The sequence below is a fragment of the Aaosphaeria arxii genome (genome assembly GCF_010015735.1).
Source record: "Aaosphaeria arxii CBS 175.79 unplaced genomic scaffold BU24scaffold_1, whole genome shotgun sequence".
Taxonomy (NCBI): Eukaryota; Fungi; Ascomycota; class Dothideomycetes; order Pleosporales; genus Aaosphaeria; species Aaosphaeria arxii.
The window spans coordinates 4140927-4160970 of NW_022983474.1; the positions used below are offsets into that span (position 1 = coordinate 4140927).

The 20044-nt window shown below is 51.2% G+C and overlaps 8 protein-coding genes across 8 annotated transcripts; 5 read left to right on the forward strand and 3 right to left on the reverse strand.

Moving 5' to 3' along the window:
- Positions 1 to 3308: 3308 nt before the first annotated feature.
- Positions 3309 to 4303, forward strand: BU24DRAFT_430380 (uncharacterized protein; the record flags this gene model as incomplete). The annotated part of the gene is made up of 3 exons (XM_033529811.1): positions 3309 to 3557; positions 3619 to 3871; positions 3966 to 4303. The coding sequence occupies 3 exons, from the start codon at positions 3309 to 3311 to the stop codon at positions 4301 to 4303; spliced, it is 840 nt and encodes a 279-aa protein (XP_033390205.1).
- An 83-nt stretch (positions 4304 to 4386) lies between these two features.
- BU24DRAFT_30858 (uncharacterized protein) lies at positions 4387 to 4962 on the reverse strand. Its single transcript, XM_033522831.1, has one exon. It carries the CDS (start codon positions 4817 to 4819, stop codon positions 4469 to 4471), a length of 351 nt encoding a protein of 116 aa, XP_033390206.1. The 5' UTR covers positions 4820 to 4962; the 3' UTR covers positions 4387 to 4468.
- A 1260-nt stretch (positions 4963 to 6222) lies between these two features.
- BU24DRAFT_31113 (uncharacterized protein) lies at positions 6223 to 8601 on the forward strand. The gene is made up of 2 exons (XM_033522832.1): positions 6223 to 7453; positions 7566 to 8601. The coding sequence occupies exons 1-2, from the start codon at positions 6434 to 6436 to the stop codon at positions 8445 to 8447; spliced, it is 1902 nt and encodes a 633-aa protein (XP_033390207.1). The 5' UTR covers positions 6223 to 6433; the 3' UTR covers positions 8448 to 8601.
- A 389-nt stretch (positions 8602 to 8990) lies between these two features.
- On the reverse strand, positions 8991 to 12149 carry BU24DRAFT_446787 (uncharacterized protein). The gene is made up of 2 exons (XM_033530787.1): positions 11716 to 12149; positions 8991 to 11657 (listed from the first exon to the last, which is right to left on the reverse strand). The coding sequence occupies exons 1-2, from the start codon at positions 12042 to 12044 to the stop codon at positions 9146 to 9148; spliced, it is 2841 nt and encodes a 946-aa protein (XP_033390208.1). The 5' UTR covers positions 12045 to 12149; the 3' UTR covers positions 8991 to 9145.
- A 399-nt stretch (positions 12150 to 12548) lies between these two features.
- On the forward strand, positions 12549 to 13358 carry BU24DRAFT_417503 (uncharacterized protein). The gene is made up of 3 exons (XM_033526740.1): positions 12549 to 12993; positions 13049 to 13089; positions 13145 to 13358. Exons 1-3 carry the CDS (start codon positions 12891 to 12893, stop codon positions 13226 to 13228), a joined length of 228 nt encoding a protein of 75 aa, XP_033390209.1. The 5' UTR covers positions 12549 to 12890; the 3' UTR covers positions 13229 to 13358.
- A 995-nt stretch (positions 13359 to 14353) lies between these two features.
- On the forward strand, positions 14354 to 15745 carry BU24DRAFT_446789 (uncharacterized protein; the record flags this gene model as incomplete). Its single annotated transcript, XM_033530788.1, has 2 exons — positions 14354 to 15132; positions 15229 to 15745. Exons 1-2 carry the CDS (start codon positions 14654 to 14656, stop codon positions 15743 to 15745), a joined length of 996 nt encoding a protein of 331 aa, XP_033390210.1. The 5' UTR covers positions 14354 to 14653.
- A 1027-nt stretch (positions 15746 to 16772) lies between these two features.
- BU24DRAFT_337671 (uncharacterized protein) lies at positions 16773 to 17189 on the reverse strand (the record flags this gene model as incomplete). Its single annotated transcript, XM_033523094.1, has 2 exons — positions 16773 to 16872; positions 16921 to 17189. 2 exons carry the CDS (start codon positions 17187 to 17189, stop codon positions 16773 to 16775), a joined length of 369 nt encoding a protein of 122 aa, XP_033390211.1.
- Positions 17190 to 18317: 1128 nt separating this feature from the next.
- BU24DRAFT_417506 (uncharacterized protein) lies at positions 18318 to 20034 on the forward strand. Its single transcript, XM_033526741.1, has 2 exons — positions 18318 to 18780; positions 18845 to 20034. The coding sequence occupies exons 1-2, from the start codon at positions 18334 to 18336 to the stop codon at positions 19940 to 19942; spliced, it is 1545 nt and encodes a 514-aa protein (XP_033390212.1). The 5' UTR covers positions 18318 to 18333; the 3' UTR covers positions 19943 to 20034.
- Positions 20035 to 20044: the final 10 nt, after the last annotated feature.

The following is a 20044-nucleotide window of genomic DNA, read 5'->3' on the forward strand; positions in this document are numbered from 1 at the left end:
TGGGATGACGATAGTACACGGTTCTTATCGTCGAGCAGTGTTGCATGGTTCCTGATATTTGTGCATTTAATCGGCCTTGTCGTCGGAGGGCGGCGGCGAGATTACCGGTGACTATGTGGATGAAAAGGCCAACGCATTGCAATAATCGGTCTCCGTGGCATGGCCTAGCATGCACAGGCAGGGAAACCAGGTTGAGAGGTCAACACCAACTATGTGCCTACTTTGAAAGACGCTTACTCTGTATGTATATAAGTATTGGCGGCAGACCAAGTTCGCCGTATCGGGCGATCATGTGGCTAGAAAGGTGTGCTTTATTAAGTTAATGGGATGCACCTAGTGCATGTACAAGTGAGTTCCTCCAAGGGATGGACGATGGGGTCGAAAGATTGCAAATAAATTTCTGGACAGCTTCCGGTCAAAGCAAGATAATCTTGACTAGAATGCATGGAACAGAGTAAGCACGAACGACCATTCCTGTGTGTAGGCAACGAAAAAATCGATAAAATGCCCCGACTTGGGGAGTTGGGTGGTTAAACAGGACCAATGCCTTGGGCGCAGAGTCGCGCAAGCGACGTTGCTGACGTTTCCTAGTTGATATCGAGAGGCAACGACAATAGTAATATCGGGTCAATTCAGAATAATAGTGTGATGTGGGAGGCCAAGGGAGTAGAGTTGGAAGATGAGGTTGACGCATGCATTTGGCATAGGCGCCACCCGGTTGAAGCTTACGAGCAGTAGCACCAAGGCAGGCGACAAGATTTCAAGTTGTTGGTCAAGTTGTTGACTTCGGCTGCGACGCGGAAAGGAAAGGAGAGAGGTTTCCAGCGTAGCAAACGGTTGAGGTTACATTTGGTTATTGTGTGGAAGAAGATTTATTGTAGCAGTCTTCTCTTCTTTCTGAGACATTGAAATGAAGAAGTTTGATTGATTGAAGAGGAGAGATGAAGTTAATTTGAAGCAGTGTTGGTGGCCATACATTCCTATGGGGTCGTTGAGCTTCAGCTGACGATGCTTCCATTAGGGCGACCGATTTCTTCCAAGTGGCTTATTGGCTTGGCATGGAAACAGTGGGTGCATTGAGTAGGTAGGGTCGAGTCCGTATCGATTTCTGCGTCGCTAGCTAAGGTATGTACTGTGTATGTGGAGTGTTATCAGCGTGTAAAGGTGCATTAATGAATATTGCGTATTGGACTATAATCTTAACGTCGACCGGTAAGTAAGTAAACATGTGTAAGAACGAAAGAGGGGGTTGATTCGCGTTACGTTGCCGGGAACCTACAGATCATGAGGACGTGGTTTGCACCAAACTTCTGGAATTGTTGAAAAAATTCAGGGTAACAATGATCATATTAATTAATAGGGTTACGAACCTATAGCCATCATGTCACGAGCGTTTTGCGTCCGTCGTACAGAAGGTAGATCGTTCCAGTGTTTGGTGTCATCCGCATCTGCATCCCACATCCACATCCACCTCCACGAGCTGGTGGAGGCCGTCGTGCAACTGAACATGCGCTTGCGACCCCCGGCAGCCCATCATCCCACAGCCGACGTGCAGAAAGAGGACTGCCATGGCCTGCCATGCCATGCACGAAACAATTTTCTTCTCCTTGGTCCATGGGAGAAGAAGCCGTGAGAACCGTTTTGAGCCAATATGCCGTGCATGGACGGTAGTATAGGGAAGGGCATTTGTGTGGAATGGCTAGAGGCATGGCCAGAACAGGAACCCCTGACGCCGTCTAGAACGCTCCCTCGATCCGGTCCTAGACAGCACGGATTATATTGCCTCGCACACACCAATTCCCCAATTCCCCCCTACTGGCCTATGACACCCTATGAGCCTATGGTGTCCTAGGTATGGCATGGTATGGGCCGTATGGCACTCTATCGAGCTCAACTCTCAAAGAGCGTGTCTCTCAGTTCCAGTGCGGCGGCGTCATCCTACTCGCCAGGCCCTAGCGATGACCAAGTGCTGGGGGGGACGCCATTTGCATGCTGAAGAGGAAATCGGTGTGGATCTAATGCCCATGTCCCCCCCCTCTATCGCTTTGATCAAAGTCGAATGTTGACCGGGGATGGGTGGCTTGCATGCGCAAGACTATTCCATGGCGCAAACCGCCAACAGTGACACTAATTCCTGTTCTCTATTGTTGTAGCAGCAGTGATAATAATAAAGAAAGCCGCTCGCCCAGAAGGTGGCACAGCCCTTTCTTAAGGCTTGCCGTTGCGGCCACTTCTCTCAAGACAAGACGATCAGAACGATTAACAAAAAAAGGAACCCAAGACATAATTCTTTACTTACCTATCTGACCACCCACCGATCTGACAAAGGAGGACCGTCCGTTCGCCCTACCCACCTGCTCGTGCACACTCCAAAGTATACATATTGTGCAGCAGTTCGCAGTAGGGATACGAAACCATCTCCAGGCCTCTTCTGGAATCGATCGACAGAACTCGTCCAAACCATCGCCTCCAACTATCGTCGCTCCTTGTCGGTTGGGTCTCCCCGTTGGTTGCTGTACTGTTACTCGCATCAGATAATACAATACTACTGTCGCCTCGGTCCGCACCGATTCGGTTCGCTGCTCGATATTTCCTGCAAGGGACGGTCGACTGTGCCCTTAAAGAAGGCGGTCCTTTGAGCCAATCCCACGCCTGTACGACCACCGTCTACCGAGCGCTCTCTAGTCATTCAGGCAACTCCGGTAGCCTTGAGGGAGGTCATGTTGGTGTCGACGATTCGGGACAGCTACAGCACGCAACAGCGAATATAGAAGATGGAGCCCCCATGGCAAGTACCCGAGAGCAACAACGGCAGCAGAGTAAAACCTGATGTTGCAACCTTCAAGTTCGCGAAACGGGTCTCGGGAGCCATGTCGCACCATACCGTCTCCCAGCCCTCGGCGAATGGCAGCGAGGTGCAGCAGCTACCACAGCCACCATTGTGCCCTATCATGAATCGGGTACCTGTTCCTGTTTCTTATAATAACGAAATCAGCCGCCCACAGGAACTGCCACTGCGCCGCTCCCCCTCGTCCAAGATTCAGATTCCCATCACCATCATCATCTCCAGGGCCGTCAGGAAATTCCGGACCATCAACTCGACGTTGCGCGCATCGTTATCGCTCGTGATTCTTTTATTAGTCTGGGCATCCCTACTCGGGACTGTAAACGCACAGCACGCGAATGTGATCGGCAAAAGATCAGCGCTGCCAAAAGCCGCCGTCCCCGTTGAAGACCTCATCCCAAAAACGTGGGAAGGCCCAAGTCTTCTTCTGCTCGACACTCGTCCTCCTCCCGAGATTCCGTTGATGCCTCTCTACCGCCGCCAGAATGACAACGACGAGACCACCTCCTCGACGAAGACCGCCTCGACCCCCACGTCCAAATCCGCCTCCTTAAAGACCGAACCCACCGCGTCCAGCAGTCCCTTCGTCGTGCCCAAGCCTTTCGACACAGCGCTATCCAATAACTTCACAGCCGGTTGCGCAACCTTCTTCCGCCGTCTTTTGGGCGACGAGACCTTCCAGCAATGCCATCCTTTCTCGTTGCTACTGCAGGTGCGCGCAAACCCTGTCGCGCAAATGATTCCCCGCTCCGTTTGACTAACCCCTACTGCAGACCTCCAGTGGCTTCTTCGATGCCTCGAAATCCTATATTCGCATTACGCAGACCCTCGAGGCGACATGTAGAGCGAACGAGACAATATGCACAGACGCGATGAACGGGCTGGCGAGAGAACTGGTGCAGGACAGCAATTGCGCGACCGACTATTCGAACGACAACCCGCAGGTGCTGCAGGCATACAACGGGCTGATTGCTTACGAGCCACTGTATCAAGCAAGTTGTCTAAGGGACAGCGAGGGAAGCTACTGTACGTCTGCTCTGTTGCGATGATCGTCTGAGTAATGAGATGGTGGTTATTGTACTTGTTGTGGTCGCGGTTATGCTAATTGGTTGTTGTTCAGGTTACGCCAACGCCGTCACCAACACGTCGGCTACCACCGATTCCTATCCCTACTACCTGCCCCTCGGTGTCGACCTGCCAGGAGGTGCCCGTCCCACATGCAATTCCTGCCTCCAGAACGCGATGGCCATCTTCTCCGCCTTCGCCGGCAACACCTCCCAGCCCATCAGCAAGACCTACAACGCCGGCGCCCAGCAGATCCAAGTCGCCTGCGGTCCCCAGTTCGTTAACAAGACTGCAACCCCCCAGAAAGGTGCTGCCTCCCCCGCCCTAGCGACTGCATCGTTCGCGCCGACCATCACTTTAATCGCCATGATCTTCGTCTTCCTGTTCCAGTGAGAACCTCGAACGTACGTTTGGGCTCACTGGTGGGATACTACATATATTTCTTGTAACTATTTAGCGATTTATCATTTTACTTTCCCCACAATTCTCGTATATTGTTGTTCGGCTGGTTTAGTTGGTCGACCATTAGCGACGGCGCATTGGAATGCTTTTTCGAATTTACCCTGTTGGGCGGATCCGGCTTGTAGCATATGTATTGTACTGTACATACATAGCATACATAAAGGCTTGAAGGGGGAGGGGGAGCAAGTATGAGAGGAGCGGAATACCCATAGGCGTCGACCGGAATCCCGGAGAAGAGGAGACCGTCAACATGGTCAGACCGATCCGGGACGGCGGTGTTGGAGGAGCAGAGCATTTCTGGTATATTGGAGGAATGTTGGTCGATGAATAGAAGAGCCCACTCACAAGAGACCGCAGCGGTATATTCGCAACTATATTTTCTAATTGGCTGACTGGATGATGCAGGGAAGTAGAGGATATGAATGAGGGGAGACGTGACACAGTCATATAAAGACCGGTACGACTAGCTGAGTGGTCAATAAGAACAGAACGTAGGACAATTTACATGTTGCAAACCAAATTAAACAAGTCTGTATAAAAGCGTTTGCCAATGCTATACTCCGTACTACCAACAACTATGTGGAGAGAGTGGATTGATTATTATTGCTTCTTCATTGCCATCGTCTTCCCACCCTTTATGGGTCCATGGATTCGGATTCGCCATAAGACCAAACATCCCGGAGTAACCATCGTCCATGGAGTATTACAACATGAAGAGATGCGTCATCGTGTGGACCCGATAGATGATGGGTCATGGGCATCAGTGCCCTCTGATTGGACTCAAGTACCGAAAAGTCAACGCTTTCATTGCGGACGTGTGAAACGGTAGTGCCGGTCACGTGCGAGAGCGCGCACTGCAAGGTAAGGCATCGCCTCGTGCCGTGTGCCCCTGAACATCAGAAAATGCAAATCCGCGTCCGCTGATCCACCCTCTAACGAACCACACAATCGCCCTGGACGGCAGATCCGGCCCATCCTCAGCTGCTCTCTGTGAGATAACGATAGGCGTCCCCAGATGTTACGCTACGTCTAGTGTAGCCCTACCTATGATTTGTCCACTGAGAGAGAACCCTTCACGACATGGCTCTGCCGTTCTGGCTGAATTCTGCCCTCTCATAGCTCTCATATGGCCCAGAGGCCGTTTGATCCCGGGACCGTGGGACCCAGTCACCTCCTGTCATCTCGAGACACAATGGTTGACCTTGCATGGAGGCCCTCGGCGTGGACATCAACCTGCGACAAGCAGGAAGAGCTTAACGAAAGCCCCAAACACTCGACGTGTTTAATGGCCCAAGCGGGCGCGCGGGCTGCCTCTCGTTCGCCAGTGCCCCAAACCCAGGAGGACCCATGATGATTCTGAGACAGCCCACCTATTTGTCCGAGAAATTAGGGCATCATTTTCCTCTTATGTTGCTGGTCAACTTGATTAATTCAACTAAATATACTCTGATCCGCTCCTTCGTCTTGTTGTGGTTTTTTTCTTTCTCCGCTGATCAAGCTTAATTTCTTTACCTCCTGGCCTCCCATCGCCATTTGTTTTCTTTGCCATCTTGCCTTGTCTATCAAACACACATTCATTCCAGCTCTTACACTTACAGTCACTCTCTCTTCTCGAAAAAGGCCTCGTCCTTGCACTCATTCCAGACTTACCACAGGAAAAAGTCACAGCTTCAGTTCAGCTCAGCTCAGCCTGCACAGCCAACATTGTACTGCTAGCCCAGTACAAATCCACCTGATACACTACCATTCAGCATCCATATACACGCCCCAGAGGCACAGCATATTGTATTCCACCAAGCAGCATAATTATAGACGCACCGCACGTATTTCGGTCCACTGTACATTCCCCGTTACCTTGATCCGTCTCAACCAGTGAGGATACAGTACATAGAATTCCACAGGGTCTTTCATTCGACAACCACCTCTCCAGGGTAACCTTTGGAATTTGAACAGCCACTCCGGGCCGGCCCATCAACGCGTGCCACGGCAACAGAGAGGTGGCACTATTATTCATATCAACGACCTATCCAGTTGCAGGAGCAACTCTTTTCCACGACCATCATGACTGATATCATGGCCCGACCAGGCGTTGGGTTATCCGCTCCTTCATCGCGACAAGACGTGATCAGTGCCCTGTTGAACGACTATGGCACATCCTTCGGCCGCGAAGACGCATCGTCCTTCGATTACCCCCTCAGTCCAGAGTACAAGGAGCTTCCTCCTCCCCCGACCAGCGATGAGAAACCACTACCTCCGATCATGATGAAGTTCCAGCTTCGCGTTGACGATAACGTAGCCCCTGGCTCGCCCTCTTCAGATGGATCGTCGTCACCAGACCAGCCGAAAAGGATTGTTTCCCGGATGATGTCGCGCAATTCGAAGCCGCCGTCTCTCACACTCCACAAGAGCAATGGATCAACAGCCTATTTACCAGACGATGTCGCGCCTCCCAGGCCAGCGAAGGACGACGTTTTTACTTCAACACCCAGTGGAGATCGACCGCTGCCGCCTCCTCCACCGCCGAAATCTGAACGACGGAGATCATCGCTCAAGCAGGCGTCGAGGCCGGAACGACGCGATTCGAAAGAGCCGGAGCTTGTTGTTCAGGGACCGCTACGACCTGCACCGACCGCGCCCGTCAAGCGGAAGCCTTTGCCATCGAAGGGGTTTGTCAGCCTTGCGGATCTGGGGACTGGACCTCGTGGAAGGAAACCTGTTCGTCAGTCGGAAGAAGGCCGTAGACCGTCAGAGCCGAATGTCGAGAAGGAAGTTCCAGTCATACCAGAGGTGGACAACCAAAAGCCGACCGTGAGCAAAATTGAGAACCCCTTCGTGGACGCCCCACCAGTCGAGGCACCAGTTGAAGTGCCAGTTGCAGCTCCAGTCGAGGTGCCAGTCGCAGTGCCAGAGGTGAAAGAAGAGCCACAGAGACAGGAAGCACCTCTTCCTCCACCTCCTCGCAAGATATTCGGTCTTCCGTCCAATCCCCGAGCGCTATCAAAAACCCAAGTTTCGGAGACACAGAAGCAGGAGAGCAAGCACATGCGGGGGAAGAGTTCCACAGGGATGGATATCATGAAGGTAAACCTCACATTCCCCCCGCCAGCGCATCTAAAACACTCTCGACAACGTGAGTGCTATGCGCCTGGCAATATTGTACCGACGAACGATGGCTAACTTTTGATCGATGAAGTCCGCGAGCAATTTCTTCTCTAAGAAGAGCCCTACGACCAACGTTGCTCCTGTCCCCAGTTCCATCACACCTGGTCCGACTCCCTCCCCCCGAAAGACTGAATCCATCCAGACGGGAGCCGCCATTCAGAAGCCAACGCTCGCGAGCACCATCCACGCCGCCCTCGTCCAGTCCCCGATATCGCCAATCTCCCCCGAAAGCGATAGCATGCGGCCCTTCAGCTACGAAGCACCAAAACCAGCAAAACAGACGTCACTACCGCAACAGCAACAACCGCGACAGCAACACCCTCCAACGCCACCACAGGACAAAGAACCGCTCGAGGAATCCCCAATCTCGCCCATCGAGTCCTCCCGCTTCCCACCACGCACAACCTCCCGACAAGCACCTCCCCCCTCACAAACCACCTCTCAACCCTCGCCCCCTCTCCCTCTCCCCCAACCCTCAACCACCACCACAATCCCCCCCTTCCCCCTCTCCCAAACCTCAACCTCCTCATCCTCACCCGACGACGACAACCTCCCCCCCTTCATCCCCCTAACCCGCCAACCCATCCCCACCCCGGCCCGCCCCATCAAACCCTCTCACCTCCACTGCTACACCACCCACGCCACCTTCTCCCGCTACACCGCGCGCTTCCAGCCCCCGACCTGCATGGTGTGCCTGCACGACCAGCCCGGGTTCCGCGCCACGTGCTCCTGCTGCTTCCTGCAGCTGTGCGCGGACTGCGACAGAGAGCTTGGGAAGACGGCGGGGCGGGATCTGGCGGCGCTTGTTGGGGTTAGGGGAAAGACTGCTGCGACGACGGAGGGGGTGGAGAGGGGGAGTAAGGCGAGCTTGCCGAGCGTCATTGTTTCGAATGATGATGATGATTTTTCGTGAGATATTGTGGCGCTGTTGTGGGCGCGTCGTGGTCTCTTTCGTTTTCTAGGATCATATATCTCTTTCTCTTGTTCTTTTTTTTATTTTTTTTTATACTTCTATTCACGCATTGCGGCCGGGGGAACACTTCATTCATGATGGGTACAAGGAGGGGGAAATTTCCAAGTTTTCAGGCGCTTGCATTTTTTTTTTTTTGGCTCATATACTGTGCTAGTTTAAGCTGCACAGAGACGCGGACAGGACAGGACAGGACGTCCTTTTTTTTTCTTTTTCTTTTGAGTTAGGGGTTCTGGGAGTCGGGGGAGTGGTTATGGTGGGATATGGACCGGACAGGATACACCACACACGCCCATTTGGAGGGAGGAGCAAGAGTCGAGAGAGCGTCTCGACGGGCTTTGAGGAGTGGGAGACAGGGGGTTTAGACGACAGATATTGATAGATATGAATGAGATGAAAGACAAGTCTTTACAATCAACCAGTCAAGCGTTACTTTAACTATTCATGTGGACTCGTTCGATTTGATCGTAATTATATTGTATTTTTGGGGGTATCATATTGTCAAGGTGAGAGAAAGGAGGACTATATAAACATATTTTGTACATGCCTGTCGTGTACCGACGTTCCCTCCCTAGCGCTGGTACTCCTCGCATCTGAGGTTATGAGAGAAGTAGAGAAAGAGAACGTGTGCCTTCTCTTCTTCAAGTGACCAAGCTCTTCCTAGGACGGCCGGCACCTTTCTTCTTCTCCGGGGTCTGTCCCGTTCCGCCCATGACGACATCTGTATCCACCACCGGCGCAGGAGTCGATACGACGGGAGCAGGCGTTCGATCGCTGTGCTCTCTGGTCGGCAGCTCCGTGCCTTCTGCGTCGGGTGCGCCCTCCTTCGGCAGCCGGAATGCAAGGTACGTCTCTTCTGCCTTGGGGTAGCGGTCGAAGATGATATCCATGTACGACTCGACTAGTTCTATGGGACGCACGGCTCGGGGCAGCGAATCGAGGATGTCTGCGTTGCTGGAGACGATGCTGCAGGTGATGGGCTGGTAGAAGATGATGTTGTCGATGTCGGTCTTCTCGTCGAAGTCTTCGATGCGCGGCGGAGGTACGTATTGTGGGATAACTGGTTGCGGGGTCGCAGGTGTTGCTGGCGGTGCTTGTTGTCCCGTCTGGCCCGTTGCTGTTGCGAAGGCCGATGGCGCATGCGCCGGCGTATTTGGGTCTGCATTTGCGTTAGGAGCCGGTACAGTGGCGCCCGCTGCCGCATTGAGAGTTGCGCCTGATGCGGCACCTTGCGTCGATCCTGGTTGATTCGCAGCTGTTGGTGTCATCTTGGTTGTAGGTGTCGCCTTTGGAGCGGGTGTCGAAGGAACCTTTTCTTTCGGTTCTTCCTTCGGCTTCGGTTTCCTCTTCGTTACAAGGAACGACATCTTCACGCCCTGTTGGCCCGGAAGCCACTCCATGAAAGCATACGATGGGAGATAGAACTTGTCGCCATTGCCCTCCACGAAGTCGAATATGAGTGGGCGGTATCCTTTTTGGATGACCTGTTGCTGAGAATTGTGAGCATTGGGATAGTATTGAGATTGATGGGATTGGTAATGTTGCTGTTGGTAATTTTGTTGTTGCTGCTGGGGCCGGTACGACTGCTGGGAGTAGTGGGAATGCTGTTGTTGGTTCGTCTGGGCGTATTGTGTTGAATTGTAATTTTGGGAATACTGATTCTGGTACGATCCCGATCCTTGATGAGGTGGTGCAGTATTGGCATACTGGTTCGATGCTGGTAGTGGGGGGCGGGGTTGGTGTTGCGAATATGATTGTTGATATGACTGTGTCTGGTTTGGTGTAGGAGGCTGGACATTATGCTGTGTCTGGTGCTGCGATTGGTGCGGAAGGTGTGATTGAGAGGAGGTGTGAGTTGGAGTTGGAGGTTGTGTAGACCCGATATTTTGAGATGGTGCTTGAGAGTGTGGAGGGATTTGATTTTGAGATTGGGAATGAGGTTGCTGGTATGATTTTGGTGCATTCTGAGGCTCAGAGGGCAACTGGGTATGCTGCGAGCCAGACTGAGACGCCGGCGGTGCCTGTGGTACTGCTGAACTCACCGGAGGAACAGGAGGGGTCGCAGTTCCGGTCGGTGGGGGAGCTTGATGCGCCGGGGGAGCTTGGTGTACAGCATTAGCTCGATTCTCCGCAGGAGCCTGTTCTGCTGGGGAACCATGTCCTGCCGTGGAGCCTTGGTTTGCGGGAGGACCTTGATTCGAAGGATAACTCTGTGGTGCCGAAGAAGCCTGGTGTGCTGGAGGAGTCTGATGTGCCGGAGGTTGAGTTGCCGGAGGTACAGTTGCTGAAGGGGGTTGGCTTGCTGGATGAGGGGAGTTCGCTGCATCCCTCTGGCCTGCTGACGGAGCTTGATGTGCCTGGGATGACGGATGTGCCTGCGTCGTCTGTTGCGCAGAAGGAGCCTGATGCGCCTGAGACACTTGCTGCGCCTGATAGTTTTGATAAGCTTCTCTTTGCTTCCGTGCCGCTTGAGCCTTCTCGGCAGCTTCTTTCTGCTTCGCCAGCAATTCCGTGAGCTCTGTGATGTGCCTCTGGAAGAAAGCTAGCTGATCTGGATTCGCCGTTCCCCCAGCCACGATCTTCATGATGGCCTTCAATTCAGGATCTTGACCGGCCCTTTGTGCCAACATGTGAATCACGGGATCGGGTGCCGGCGTACTAGTGGTATTGGACGGCGGCTTTGGTTTCGGTGGCGGTTGCGGTTTTGGCTGAGGGCGGGGCGGTGGAGGTGGTGGCGGGTTTTGATACGGCGCCGGGGCATTGTGGTGGTATTGAGGTTGCTTCTGCTGGTGTTGATGCTGGGGCTGATGCTGGTGTTGATGTTGGTGTTGATGCTGATACGGCGAGTGCGTGTATTGATTGTTGTGAGTCGGCCACTGATTGTATTGAACGGCTTTCTTCGGTGGCTGGCGGTACACCTCTCTAGAACCATAGAGTCGAATGTCGAACGTATGCGGCTCGATTACAAGTTGGCATATGTTGCCAATCTGTGGGAAGTTCCTGATGAGTTCCTTCTGTTTGAGAATCTTCTGTTTGTCCTCATCGGTACGGTCTGCCACTTTTTTCGGAGGCTGAAAGTGAGCGTGGAAGACTCTGAAGTTATTCCTTATCCAATTCTTTTTCGACTCCTGGAGAGATGCGCCGAGAACACCACTACACAATATATCAGTCTAAATCTCTATCACAGAAGCATTAATCCGTGGATGCGCACCTTTCTTGGAGTGTCTGGTACTCGTCTGCGGGCAGCGACAGAGGTTGTGGCGATGGAAGCGTAGGCAAGGGCTCGCCAGCTGTCAGTCTGATGGGCAGTCTGAGCCTGGGTGGTTCGACAGAGACTTCAGGTACGGGAGTGGCAGGTGTCGATTCCTTGGTCTCTTTCGCGACTACTGCTGTTGACCTTTTGCGCTTCAGCGAAGCTTTTGTCGGTGCCTTGCTGGGGGTTTCCTTCAGAGGTTCGGGGGTCTGGGCGGCGGTGGGAGTGGCTTCCTGAGCAGCCTCTTCTCGGACACGCGTCCTCGTGGACCGCCGTGGTTCCGACATGTCGAGCGGTGATGAGGCCTCTCATGCGCATGAGATGGTGGTAGTGACGACGATGTGGGTGAAGTTGTGAGTGAAAGTCGTGAAGTGAGTAAAGTAAAGTTGGTGGTTGTTTGAGTAGTTAGTGAGTGATGGAATAATAGTTGATCATGGATGGTGCTCCGTCGCGTGCATGGACCAACTACGCAACTACGCGTTCGCCCAATCAGGTAATTTGACGGGAATAAATGGATTGATGTTGAACTCTGCCACTCCACTGACTACTAATTACTCGTACCGTCATCCTTCGATTCATTCCATTACTTATGCATTATCGACATGGAATGATGGGGCGGGTCGGACATAGGACAGCCACATTGTTAGAACGTTTCATGCCACACTCCGAAGCCATAGTTGATGGGAATAGAGGCCCGTATTGGAACAACCAGTGAATGGGGATTTTTCTTTCTAGCATACCGCCCATCCCATTCTACATAATCTTCGGGATTTTATTCTGAACCCATAATTAGTTGTTCCAACTTCGATCATCGAGAATACCAGTCTCTGGAAACGGGCCGATAGGCCAAGTTCTTGTAGGATCATTGCCGCATATTGCACTACTTCCATTTCCATAGAGCCTCCTACGATTCAAGGGGTAAGCACCAATGCAAATGTCTGACAACCCGGTCATCAACCCAACTTTTATGGATTTAGCTTCTTTTTGGCCCTGTCACCAATCTTCCAACAAGCTTTGAACGTCCTAGTTTGACATGTCTTCGCGGAGTTTAAGGCCCATGTCCCGCTGTCAAAACTCCAGTTCCTTTTGTCACTCGCTTGTTTTCCGTTTCTCTCGTATAATACACAACCAACATGTTTGCGCCCATAGGCCTCGCAGTCTTGTCACTCTTTCCATTCAGCATATCTGCTCAGTCGTGTTTCTTCCCTAATGGTGATACAGTTGATTCAGATACCGGTCGGTCTCCCTGCGATTGCGCGAGCCCCAGATCACCAACTAATCTTCAACCCAGCGTGTAACCCAAACTCCATAGTATCCGCCTGTTGTTTCGACGTAAGAACCTCTCAGTTCATATTTTCCAAGAGCCATATATTCACATCTCTCAAAGGGCCAAGCATGTCTCTCGAACGGCCTCTGCGTCTCAGGTACCGAAGCGCGAACCCTCCTCCACCTCTCCGCCAACAACATCTAATCCACATCACAAAGACCCAAACAACTCGACCCTCGCCCGCCTCCACCGCGGCACCTGCACAGACAAAACATGGAAGAGTGGCAACTGCCCACGACACTGCCTCGACATTGACAACAATGGCGTTCCGGTGCATAACTGCAATTCGACCGATAGCCCCCAGTCTTACTGCTGCTTCGACGATTGCAGCTGCAGCGCCGGACACGAGGTATTCACATTCGAAGAGCTGAATGTTTGGACCGTGACGATTATCGGGGACAAAAATTTCCAGCCTCAGACTACAGCGCCGAGCTCTGCTGTGCCGTCCTCATCGTCGGCTTCGATTACGACTTCAATTTCGTCGACCGAGGTGTCTACGACGGTGGATAACGTTTCGACATCGACGCAAACAGTGGGTGGTGGACAGACTTCCTCGGGAGGATCGAGCAGCAATTCCACCGCGATTGGTGTCGGCGTAGGCGTTGGTGTCGGAGGCCTGCTTCTCGTCGGCATTGGCGTATTTATCTTCCTGCGCAAGAGGAATAGAAGAGCAGGGTCCGATGCTACCAAAATGGCTGAAATTGATTCCGGTACACCGACCAATCCAGTCGAGGCGCCGACGACGGAATACCATCCTATCGGTTCAACACAGAAATACGCACACTATAACGAGGCGGAATCTCCTCACCAAAGGTAATTTATGATCTTCGAATTTGTTTAAGAGTGTGATGGAGGAACTGTTGTGCTGACTGCTTCTTTGTAACAGGTCAAACGTTATGGAAATGCCGGCGAACTCTGAGCCTCTTGAGCTTGACTCTGCTCCTCTACGGACGGGCGAGAATAGGACGTCTCGATGAGATTGCGATAGAGCATGATGGTTTCTGCGGTGTGTTCTTGATTGCCAATGGAGTTTCAAAGGGGTTGCGAAGAGACGAATAGCATAATTGGGTGTTAATTACGATCTGAAAAGATACATCAACTGGAGGAGTCATTGCATTCAGCGCTACTTGGTTCCAATTCCCGATGATAGGCGCTTCGGGTCGGGGATATCCAATACTGATAATCAAAGATTTCTACTTTAACATGTATATCACTTCTTTCTTCTAGCCGACGAAGATTAGGTCTCAAATATCTCTACCTAATGCCTATAACTTCTATCAAACTATACATTTATCTACCTAGGTAAATTTATAGTTTATATTGGTGTTAGTGTTAGACTAATATTGATTACTTTTGCTATTTACAAAGGGTTGATACGTTAGGCCCCTTGCTGGTATTTCATGCCTACAACAGTGCATTCGCAAGATTTTATTAAGAAGAGTTGAGATATTTACCAGCTATAGTACACTGTCGGCACATCGTGATATCAGCCCTAGCAAACGCCAGCGGCGGAATACAGATGACTTGCTTCCACAGAACGTATCGGCCGCTGGATCTACCCGCCTGCCTATGTTGGGAAATTCCAGCACCTTTAGCCCATCTAGTAGCCGCACAGGCGCTTCAACGCCTCGACGTAGTAACAGCCCATCGCGTGAGACGATTGCTGCTCTCAGAGTTGCATCGCCTCCAATCACGACTGAACCACTAGACGGGGTGGATCCAGAACCTCCTGCGCGAGTGATGGCCGTGGTAGCGCGGCTTGAGGACGGGCTGGACGAGGGCTGGATACCTGGGTGGCTCGAGACGTCAATCAAAGCCGATACAGATATCGGCTTCCAAAGATTTAAGCCTTCCGCTTTCAGCAAGACCCCTACAAGGGATCTCTCTGACCCCAATCTGGATCCTGTCGCCCGTACCGACTTGGAATACACATTGAAGAAGGTGAAGACGATATTCAAGAAAGCGCTTCATTGCCAGACAAGAGGCCGCGACGAGAATGCGTGGTGCGACGATGTGGTCCGGCCGATAGTGAGACTCGCGCTCCGGTTGTACGCCAAGGGTAGACTATGCATTCAGAGCGTGTACTTGCACCCCACCTGCCTGGTTTAAGAAACTCTGATAGTCTAACGCTTGTTATATGGTAGACAATTCCAGAATATCGACCTTGAGTTCCTTTCGCGCGCCGCTGATACATCTGGCAAGCAGCGCGCTCTTGACCGAAAAGCCAACTACACTCTCTCCTACTCCCACGACGCATCACCTTTCGGATCTCTCTACGCCCGCCTTCTTCACCATGGAAACAAGTGCATCAGCCATACGACTGATGCCTCCACCAAGACCACAGCCGTCTTCTCCGGCATCGAGGTTAGGCCCTCCGATGGCGACAAGCTTGAAGCCGAGTATCAGCTTAGCATATGGATGGCGGCGAGTCTGCGTAAGAAGGCGAAGCTAGGACGATGTGCGGGCCTGCCCGACACTACCTGCCTCGTGGAGCCAGGCTTCACCATTGTGGGACACGAGCTTTCTTTTTATATCGCGTATCTAGAATCTAACGAAGGCGGAGCGGTGCGCATTTTAGAGTTTGGAAATGCTGCAACGAGTAGTATATCGGGGGTCTTCAAAGCTGAGGTTATGGCGGAACGTCGTGGAATACGCCCTTGACGAAGGTCTCAACGGTTTCTGGGTTGGGTTCCTGAAATCGGTTTTAGAGGCATTGGCGGGCGGGTGATGACCCCAACCTGCAAATCAGGACTACTATTCATGAGTGTGCTGTAGCCAGTTAACAGTCTTGATGCCTCGCAAATGTCTACTTGGTGGGCACACATTGGAGCCTGCCTGAGGTGCCTAAACCTCTGCATTCGTGGAGAGGATTACTGTCCTGACGCACCTCAAAACCAGTCAGAATACAAGAGCCTGTTCCTCGTTGTACGAGGTATGACTTGAAACCGCTCGACTTGAACAGTCGTCCCGGTAAGAACTGATCGAACGAGCCACCAGCTGAGACGGATGATCACGCTGCCTGAAGTAGCCTTGTGCTCGCCACGGAGTAAGGGATGTTAAAACCCCTACCAGAATTAGACGAGTAGTTACTTTGCATCGTAAGGGCTTTGTATGCTGTCGAGCGCAGGCTGCACGGTATTGTGTTCTCCATATTAGGCTGGTGATAGATGAGAGAGGGCTTAACAAAGTAGGATGTCGAGAACGGATAGTGGTGTTATCAAACCTTCATCACAGTTGATCCACTCAGAAGGAGGTTATCGCTAGCGAGGATAACGAAATAGAAATGTACACGTGGCTAGGCCTTAACGCCAGCCATGCGGCGGCAAACGATTCCCGTCTGCTGCTTTCTGTCATCATAGCGATTCGTTCATTCTTGCTTGGCTTCATCCGCCATATTAAGTACAACAGCCTTGTAAGCCTCGATTGTTCAGCCTTCTCATCCTTATCTCGCATTCGTTCTTACTTCTGAGCAACATGTGCACCATTTCTTGTACAACGTACGCCTCCTGCACCCGTAATCCAAAACATGAAGTTCGTGGAGAGGTCAATTATTGTCCTAATGCACCTCAAAACCAAGTCACACCATGCCGGTCATCGACCGGGTTTCAGAGAGATCTCCCTTTAAGCCGTGATGTCCAAGACACAGACGTTCCTGGAGACTGCCCTGTGTGCAAAGGATATACGCCGTCTAATTCTTCCGACTGATAGGCTTGTTTCTTCCCCATCCTATCTCCACAGATCGTGGTTGCGCCTGCTTACAAGCAGCTTCTCCAAGGTCTCGAAACATACTATAACTATTAGTTAGCTAACAATTTTCAGGAATAGCATTAACGTACAAAGAGTTCGGTTTGGAAACTTTGAATACTTGAAGATCTAGAGTGCTAGGATCGACGTCTGGGAATTCATTGCAATGAACATCAAGGACAAGAAATATGCCAGAAGGGGAGCGTGGATCAAAGACAAAATGTACAAAGAGATTATTTAAAGAGATGAGTTCTTCATAGGATCCAAAATTTTGCGAATTCAAGAATTCTTTAATAACAGCTTGGCCGTCTTGGGCATACTGTTCCCGACACTTGAGAACAACGCGTTTTGGCTGGGACATGTCAATGGAGAAGAGTTGAGGACGCAGTCCAGTATAAACAGTGTTGGTCGAACCCATGACTTGGCCTGTGCTGAAGATTATATAAGCAGTATTTCAGTACAACCTTCGCTAGCCTTCGGAAGTACTTGTATGTATTATCCTACCTGATCAGCGTAGCAATGCAACTTTACTTCACTACTACATAGTACAGGGCTTGAGGATGGCCTAACAGCAAAATCCTCTGTCGAATGCTGTCGAATGCTGCACGCCCAGCGTTGGTGCTGAAATAGAGATGTCCTGCACCGCTATTAAATATGGCTATTGTAATCTAAGTTATGATAGCAACAACACTAATATACTTTTTAAGTGGCAATTGTCAGATAAGAAAGGAGGATATAAGACAGCTGTAAATTCAAGTAAATACTTATTAACGTTCTTGCTGCAGTGTAGCTCTTGCTATGTAGCAGAAAAGCACACCAATTAAGCTTCTAGGCAACTTTATCCACTTACAACTGCTGTAGAGGCAATTTCTCAGGCCGATATACTTATAAGCTGTATGGGGAGCGCTTCATCCCGCTTTTGCGGCCTTTGCGTAACCTGGGCACTTTCTTTGTGGTAGAGGTGTGATCCTAAACGTGATCGGGCGCCACCTGCCTCTCCACTACTTTTATATAACACATGAGGGAGATCAGCGGACATCAAGTGTCCTCTTGCAGTGTAAAGATACAAACGACTATGAATCTCTAGTAGGACATCATTACAGTTTATCTGTCTTTTTCGACAACTTCAGTTTCTTGGATCCCATTTGAGAATTGGCATGAACAAGGCTGAGGTGTTTGGCCTCATCCTCGTCATAATGATTTGTTCTTTCAAAAGGAACCAAGCTCCACACAAAATTATATGTATGAAGCTGAACTGCGTTCAGAAAAGCAATTCGAGGCAACATTTCGGGTTGAATACAGAGTGACCCCGCGCTTGGCGACGCAGCTTCACGCTGAATAGGAAGGAAGTGTAACCCGTGGACGCGCTCAATTGTTTGCTACATTATTTCTTTTTCTTGCTCCCATCCTCTCCCGTTGTCCCTCTCTCTATATCTATCCCTCCCTCCCTCCCTCCCTCTCCCTCTCCCTCTCCCTCTCTCTCCATCTCTCTCTCATTCTCTCTCATGGCGACCCTCGAATTGCTTTCTGGTCCGATTACCTTCTCTGAAGCAATACAGAGGAGAACCAACGTGGTTCACCAGCTCGAGTACCCGAGGCTCCAACGAGCCTTCTTCCAACGCCTCCAGAATGATCGCCATCTTATTCAGAACATTGTTGCTCACCACTTGGGTGCTGACCCAAAGAATTGCGATGTCTTGTCTCCAGAGCATTGGCGCCACGGGTCCTTCAACGTCTGCGTGCCAGTTCGCGTTGACAGTCCCGATCCAGGGCTTCCTATTTCCGTCATGGTCCGATTTCCTCTACCTTACCGTGTCGGAGAGGGAACGCATCCCGGAAACGCAGATGAGAAGCTCAGGTGCGAAGCTGCTACCTATGCTTGGCTTCAAGAACACTGTCCTTCAGTTCCTATACCACATTTATACGGTTTAGGACTAGCCACAGGTCAACAGGTACGATTAGTCACATATAGTTCGACACTGGAGGGCTCACTAATCCTTGCTCCTATCTATATAGCTAACCCACGTAGACCACCTACCGTGGTGGTCACGCTGGTCCCATGGATTTCAGCGACGCTTTCGGACCCTGCTTGGCTATCAGCGTCCCACTCGGTACATCCCGCACAACTCAAGCGTTTTAAGCACACTCGGATTAGGCTACTTGGTGATTGAGACTATCCCTGACACAGAGGGAAGCATGCTTTCGAACTCGTGGGAAGACAAGCGTGGGGACGACCGCCTGCAAAGCAACCTCAAACGAGGGCTTGCCCGAATACTCCTCTCACTCGCAGCCATTCCACTTCCCCGCATTGGTGCGTTCCGGCTCGATGATGCTGGCTATGTCCACCTTGACAACCGCCCGCTCAACGCAGAGATCATTATGCAAGAGAACGAGGGCTTTCCCATCATTATTCCACGTGATCAGACTTATACTCGTGCGGACGACTTCATCCTTGCAACCCTAGACGCCTTTCATAATAGACTGCTGCATCAGCCCAATGCCATGTCAGATGAGTTCAGCGGACAATTTGAACTGGCGGCTATTCTGGCAGCGCGAGGCGTCTTGCCACCGATGCTACAGAAAGACCTCCGCTCTGGCCCCTTCGTCTGCAGTCTGACAAATCTCCATAGGAGCAACATTATAGTCGACGACGATTGGAACATTACGCGTATCATCGATCTTGAGTTCGCATGTTCGTGGCCCATAGAATTCCAGCACCCTCCTTACTGGCTTGGAGGACAGCGCGCGGATGTGCTCGATGATATTTCCTTTGACCCTCATCACAATCAATTCGTCCGGATTCTAGAGGAGCTGGAGGAGCAGGGGGAGTTTCCTGCTATCAGGTCTCCTAGAAAGCTGTCAGCTATAATGCGATATACATGGGCGTCTGGGACATTCTGGCTAACTCTCGGATTGCAAAATCCAATGATGTTTGCCACGACCTTTTGGTTTGGCATTTTGGCTGTGCACCTCGGCCTCAGAATAGAGTACACGAATGATTTCACGATGCTGGCGAATCTTTCCGGAGCATCTGACTTCATGGATGCAAGATTGCAAGAGAACGATGAATACTCGAGAACTCTTCATCGCATATTCACGAGAAACACGGTCTAAACGCTTCGAATCCATGAAGGTAAACGTATTCCTAAGAAGCAAGCCTTTTCCTACAACCAAGTTGATGAGTTTATGATAATTTTCACGTTCTCGAGGTATTAT